Source organism: Parambassis ranga, chromosome 21 (assembly GCF_900634625.1).
Source record: "Parambassis ranga chromosome 21, fParRan2.1, whole genome shotgun sequence".
Lineage (NCBI taxonomy): Eukaryota > Metazoa > Chordata > Actinopteri > Ambassidae > Parambassis > Parambassis ranga.
In genome coordinates, this window is record NC_041041.1 from 5,823,072 (window position 1) to 5,830,173 (window position 7,102).

Below are 7,102 nucleotides of genomic sequence, written 5' to 3' on the forward strand. Positions count from 1 at the left end.
ATGTGTGTGTGGGCGCTTCCTGTTCATTATGTTGCTTTCTGTCTTGTTCTGGGTGCTCATAAAATAAATAAAATAAAAGTTATAGGAGATGGGTTCTTGTAATACAAAGGAGATGACACAAGTCCAAAGTGTCCACTTCATTAGGGCCTTATTGTGGTTTGTCTGGTCCCTTCACTGGGACCGGTTTGCCCTGGGAGACTTGGCCGGAGACTGTTGCCGCTGCCAACACTGCCCCCAGGATCACAGGGATGCACAGATTCACCACCTCATTAAGGAGGCAATAACATCTTTGACCTCAACCCACAGGTGGCCCAAAGGACTGTGTGAGCTCTGTAGTTATTTACAAATTATAAACAAATAGTCCTGTTGATGGGAAATCCCTGAGCTACAATGACCCTAATTAGACGGCAATCCTTGCATCATCCTTACTCATCCAACACTTCTGTGGTTCAGGCAACAAAAACACTTTGGTCAGGGAGTGATGATGGCTTAAGGTAACATTTAACCTGTTGTTAACTCACCTCTGACAAAAACACCTGTGTATCATCTCTCACTGGGACCACACCAACCGTGATGCCCACCGCATAGTGTACAAGGACAACATCCATCTTTCAGCTTGACCCTTGATGTGATCTCAATGACAACAGTAAAATATTGGTTGTGAAGATAACAGAGGGACAGAAACAGTCTGTCAATAAAAGGGAAGCATCCTTTTTTGTCATTTAAGTTTTTATTAATTTTTAAGAAACATATAAACAAATAAACATAGGGTCACAATACAACAATTGGGTCTTGTTTGTGGTGTAGACCATCTCTGACATGCCATTAAAACAATAAAAAAATTAAACAATCAAAGCAAATTTCACATACCAGGAAACCATCCTTTGAAAGATGTAGTCTTTAAAAGGCCCAATCAGCTCACCTGGTGGAGCAGGCCACCCATAAGCTGAGGATTGCAGCAGGTTTGATTTCAGCTCGTGGTCCTTTGCTGTGTCTTCACCATCTCTCCACTCCGAACTCTTCAAGGATGACATGCAAATTTGTGAAGCATTCCTCATTTTTTGTGGGCAGCAGTGGTGCAGTGGTATAGCAAGGTTGTCCCGTAACCGGAAGGTTGGTGGTTCAATCCCAACTCCTCCCTGTCACTGTGGTGTGTCCTTGGGCAAGACACTTTACATGCATAGCCTCCAGTGTACTCACTGATGTATGGAGCTCTTTGCTCGGCTGCCTTAAGCAATTTCCCCATTGTGGGACTAATAAAGGTTTCAATTATTATTATGTTTCTCACCTCTGTCAACTGAGAAGGTTTGGCCCGTAGGTCTCTCCTAATCCTTAATAATACATCTAGCGGCAGTTTTAAGTAGGCAGGCCTGAGCACAGGCCACTTTGAATGTAAACTGTCTTGTTGAGCCTTACATCCACGACATATTTCTGGTTGGAACAACATATCGAGAGTGAGGAAAAGTTTCAAACAGAGAGAGCGAGCAGGCTGAGACATCTCTGCAGTGTTTTCATGATGATGAAAGCTAAATGACGCCATACAAAGAAGAGCTCAGCTGAACTCAGAGGAAAAGCAAACAGGCCTGAACGTTTCATTCTCTGTATTCTGAGACAACAAATCCTCTAATCTGCAGTAAACCTGAGGTGGTTTTTCACTGATGTGCAAGACCCAGTGGAAACACATTTACTGAATAAGCACAGTGAACATTCATGGACCAGGAGGACACAAAAACCTCACTCGGCCTTGAAGGATGAAAACATCCTGGTAATGTAAGGAGGTGAACAACAGTGAAATGCTGACTGCTGCTTCTATTTTTACTGCAGCTATGTTATTGCATGTTGCCTACACTGCCATCTTCTGATGAAGCTAGTTTACCCACACCAACCACCAGACAGAAATGCAATCATTATTATTATATTTTATTTATTTCCTTCAAGATTCCCTTCACATTTCACTACATTTCACCAGGATTTGGCTTCATGTGAAATAAACCTATTGTTTTTTTGTTTGTTTTTATTGTTTTTTAAATGATATGAAAGTCTCACACTCTTTACTTTGATGAGAAGGGGGAGTTTGAACACGTGATTGTACTCCCTTAATAAATGCTCAGCAGTTGCCTCTGGTTAGATTAGATCTGATCAGGAGAGGCTGTGGTCTGATTTTATAATTCTTTATTCATGTCAAGCAACTTCAACAGGTATTTTTGTGCCTCACTCTCACTTGTCATTGAAGATTTAATCATGTTTACAGCTGTGTTTGCAAATGCTTAAGGGAGTAAACATATGCCATGTTACTCTTTTGTTGTTCCGCTGAAGCAGACACAAACTCATGCTTGTGTTATAACTGTTTTAGAGTCCACACCTCTCATCTCTTCAAGCTCTGCTGCCGTGCAGACATGCAAAACAACGCCAGCCTGACGTCAGCCTCCTTTCAGTTCACTCTTTTTACTGACTACGGACCTTTCAGGTACCTGTTCTTCATTCTGTGCCTGCTCATCTACATCACCATCATCTTCATTAATGTCGTGGTTAGCATGACGATCTGCTTTGTGAAGTCTCTACATCAGCCCATGTACATTTTCATCTGCTGCCTGTGTTTGAACTCGTTGTGGGGCTCGGCTGGCTTCTTCCCCAGGTTTCTGATGGACATAATGAGCGACAGGAACTTCATCTCACGCGTGTCTTGTTTCAGTCAAATGTATGTTATTCACACTTATGTCACACATGAGCTGACTCTCCTCACTGTCATGGCCTATGACAGGTACGTGGCTATTTGCCATCCATTACACTATCACAGTAAGATGACTTTCAGGATGGTGGTGCACCTCCTGACCTTTGCTGTGGTTTATCCTGCGTTTGTTGTCGGCACCTGTCTCTATCTGTCCAGCCTGTTGCCTCTGTGTGGAAACAAGCTGCACAGGATTTTCTGTTCTAACTGGTCTGTGGTTCAGCTCTCCTGCATGGACACAACTGTGAACAACATAGTAGGCCGCCTATTCATCGTGTCCACCATCCTTACCCCTCTGTTCTTCGTCCTGTACACCTACCTGCGTATTCTTGTGGTCTGCAGGAGGAGCTCAACTGAACACAGAGGAAAGGCGCTGCAGACCTGCCTGCCTCACATCGTCACATTTGTCACCTATTCCTTTTCCCTGTTCTGCGAGCTGTCGCTGAGTCGACTACAAGCAGATGAAATTAATACTGTTCTCATTGTTGTTCTGTCTCTGGAGTTTCTGATCATTCCTCCCATCAATAACCCTCTGGTTTATGGCCTGAACCTGCCCCAGATCAGACGAGCGATCTTTGGTGTCATATGGATACACAAACAGAGCAAGCACACGGGGACAGCCATAAAGCATTAAGTCTCTGTTATTCACACTCTGTTCATAGAATTATATAACTTCATGTGCAATGATATCAAACTACCTGTCATATAAAGCCTGTGTGTTTAGATGTGGTTGTTTCATTATAATGTTACATTAAGAGACAAAGGTGAATGAATATAGTCTTTATGTAGAATAATATAGACCAGATTCCCTTGTTCAGGTCTGTTTGTGTGTCAGTGAAGAATGTTACACAACAAAATAAGCACTTCAACAAAGAATAGCAGCACAGTTTTAGAGTTTAAAGGAAGTTTTTCTCTTTTCTAACTTTGTAACCTTTTCACTATACATGCTAATACATCAACGGAGCAGAGTAATGTTAGCCTGGAGGAACATTTTGGTGCAACAGTGAAGTCTGATTTTAGGAGAAAACCATTTGGAATATAAAAATATAATCTTAATGTCTGACACAAACAAATTAAAAACAAATGAGAGATTCTGATGTTTTATCTTTATTTGCTCACGTGTGTGTCCAAACAAGAACATCTGTGGATTCTCAGGTCATGAGTTTGTATTTTCAGCCTTCTTAACTGAACAAAAAATAGCTTGTTTATGCTGCCATCTAGTGGATTAAGTACCTTTCTGCAGGCTTATTCTATGATCATACTGCAAAAGGCCAGAGAGGCCAGAAGAAATGTGTAACTGAAGATGAATATATTTAATGATCAGTACAGATCTGTGATTCTACTTCCTGAAGGATCAAATTTGTGAATTGTTTTAACAGGAAGTAAGTGAAGAAAAATGTGCAATTTGCAACAGCTCAAAAATTGCCTGAGTGTCTTGTGTATTATTTATAAACTATCCATGACACAGTGATGCATGCAGTGGCACTTCTCTGATTCAGTCCAGTGTCTTTACCTCTGTAAAATAATCTTACTTAGAGGTGAAGCAGAGATGAGCATGGTGGCTGTAGATGTTCATGTTACCTGTGCAGTTTGACAGAGATGGGCAAAAGAAAATGAGATGCACTGCTCCCTCCTGTCTGACCAATAGATGGCAGCAAAGCTACTGAAATCATGTCACTGCTGCTAATGTACACCATTAGGGTGTGTGTTTGTATGTGTTGGCTGTACTCACCAGACTGAAGAGGTGTGTACAGTGGCCTCTAAGGAGAAAACTGAGTAACTTATTAATCAAAATCATCATAGAAAGATGGGTGGAAACATGTTTTAATAGTTTTTAATTCATTTAACAGAAAATAAAAGTAGCAAAAAAGCAAAAAGCAAAGCAGTAAACTGTTAATTTTTTCTTACTTATCCACACCTGGAAATAATTAAAACCTAAATCCATACATTTATAGGAACCTCTAGGAACCACACATGTCCCTCAGAAATTGGTGGAGACCACCATTGTGGGACTAATAAAGGTATACTTAATCGTAATCTTACTCTTAATCTTAAAGAGATGGGATGTTGGATTTATGTCTGAAACAGGCCTCTTGCTGAACTTTTTGTTACCTTAAAATACAGCAGGTTGAGTTGATTTGCAGCCACCTAGTGGTCAAAACAATTAGCAGCTGCAGGCTGAACCATCATATTACCAACTTTTAGCCTATAAAGAGCAGAATGTCCTCACTTTGCAAAAATGTCTTCCATCTAATACTCACACTGGTCCTCATAAAAACAGGCATTCAGCAGGGCACCAAGCTTTGCAGGCTTACATGCATCTGTGCTCTACATGGTGAGTAATCTGCATAGTTATGCCTTACACAATGTCCATTACACCATCTGTGTCTTAAACAAACACACAACAGTCTCTCTCTCTCTCTCTCTCTCTCTCTCTCTCTCTCTCTCTGCAAAGTCTGATGCTGTTTCCTCTATAAAACACATGTTACACACACATACACATGTAATCATGACAGGCTAAATGTTTATCTTGATGCCCTACATCATCAACATTATGTCTCATGCTGTATATATTACACCACACACACACACACACACACACCTCCCCCTCCTATGAATCTCAGGGGAGTTCTGCCACACATTCTTGAGCGCACACTTCATTGTAGCAGTTATTCAGAGCAGCTCATGGCCAAATAAGACGAAAACTCCTCCACTTCCTCATTGGGTCTGTATACAGACATGACTACATGTACAGTGAGGAAAAGCATTGGGGTGTAGTTCTGGAGGCACAGCCAATTCTTTGTGTAGAACAACCTGCAGACATGAGCTGAGTGTATTCAGATTGTGTGTCAAGACAGAAACAAGTTCCAAGAGAACTTGACTTGAAACTTGAATCTGATGAGTGTGTTTGTGCATTTTGGACCCGTTTCAGATTTTTGTAATTCATGCTGATGGCAACTGGCATGGAGCATGTGCTCTGAGCTCATACTACAATCTCTCTTTGAGGCTTTAAGCCTGCTGCCAGAAAAACGGTGGATCAGAGCAATCACCATGCTGTGAGGAACGTCTGGCAGTTACAGGTGACAGCAACAGGAAGCAAAGTGATCAGCTGAACGAGTGACAGATGGTTCATCCAATCACTTGCTCCTTCCAAACACTTTTCAAGAATGACTGTCCAGTATTGTTTCCCGGAGTAGGGTCTTGTCAGTCGTGAAGGCAGAACCCTGGTGTTGGACACTTTAGGGGACATATGGCTTAATGTTATTTAATAGGGCTTGTTTTAATTTAGCATTTGTCGGCTGCACTTTGGACTGGCATGGTGTGGTAGTTGCGCCCTCTTTTGATCATGTGGTCACCATGGTAGCTAAAAATGGCAGAGAAGCTTATGGCAGATGAGACAACACGGCGACAGGCCGGTACAAAGACAGTTCTTTTGAGGAAAGAAGAAATTGAGGCTTCATACATTTATATTTATGTTTACTTAGCACCTTACATCTCCATATTTGTATCCATGTATCATATATTGTGCTCATACTGCGTACTTTACTCTTATTTTGGATTATAGTGACACTTATACTCTTATGCTCTGTACTTAACTGCATTTAATGTAACTTGAGTACAAGAAGAAGCACAAGAATGTCCTTCGGGATTAATAAAGTTTTATCTTATCTTATCTTATCTTATCTTATCTTATCTTATCTTATCTTATCTTATCTTATCTTATCTTATCTTATCTTATCTTATCAAGCTAACATGGCTGCCTGCAGCTCCACTAATTTGAACTTTGACCCTGAATCAACTAGCAGAAAACGACTTTGTATTGGATATAAAACAAAGTGAAGATTTTAATCTGGACTGCTCTGTCTTGACTTGTTTTCCGGAACAGAGACTTGTTTTGGAACTTGTTGGACTCAGCTGTTCTTGTTAAATTTTGGTTTAACTTGGAATGGTATGTCTTTACTTGAGACTCTCTGTTCTGAGGAATGTGATATTTGTTTTTTAGAATTAGATTTTGACCAAGGAACTGACTGAACAAAAGGTCTTTCTTTAGTGACTCTGTAATGTATCTGGGATTTATTATATTTTGAGTTCAATAGGAGACATACCAGAGTCAAAATTAATATAAAAGGTCTCCATCATAGTCACAACATGAACAATAAAGGGAAGGTCTCCATTATAAGGAGCGTCAATATGTGACAGGTCACATTATTTAAGGTGTTAATATTCTGAACTGTTGTATACTGAGGTTCTTTTATGGATAAAAATACTAAAATTAGGACATTATAACTACAGCTGTTGCTGCATCCCTAAATGTTTTAAGTTGTGTCTCACAGCTGATAATCACAAGTCCATGCCCCAGAAGGAACCGTGACA

At 40.6% G+C, this 7,102-nt stretch overlaps 1 protein-coding gene across 1 annotated transcript; it reads left to right on the top strand.

Moving 5' to 3' along the window:
- Window positions 1-2,396: 2,396 nt before the first annotated feature.
- Window positions 2,397-3,362, top strand: LOC114426891 (olfactory receptor 6K3-like). The gene has a single exon (XM_028394573.1). It carries the CDS (start codon window positions 2,397-2,399, stop codon window positions 3,360-3,362), a length of 966 nt encoding a protein of 321 aa, XP_028250374.1.
- The last annotated feature ends 3,740 nt before the right edge of the window (window positions 3,363-7,102 follow it).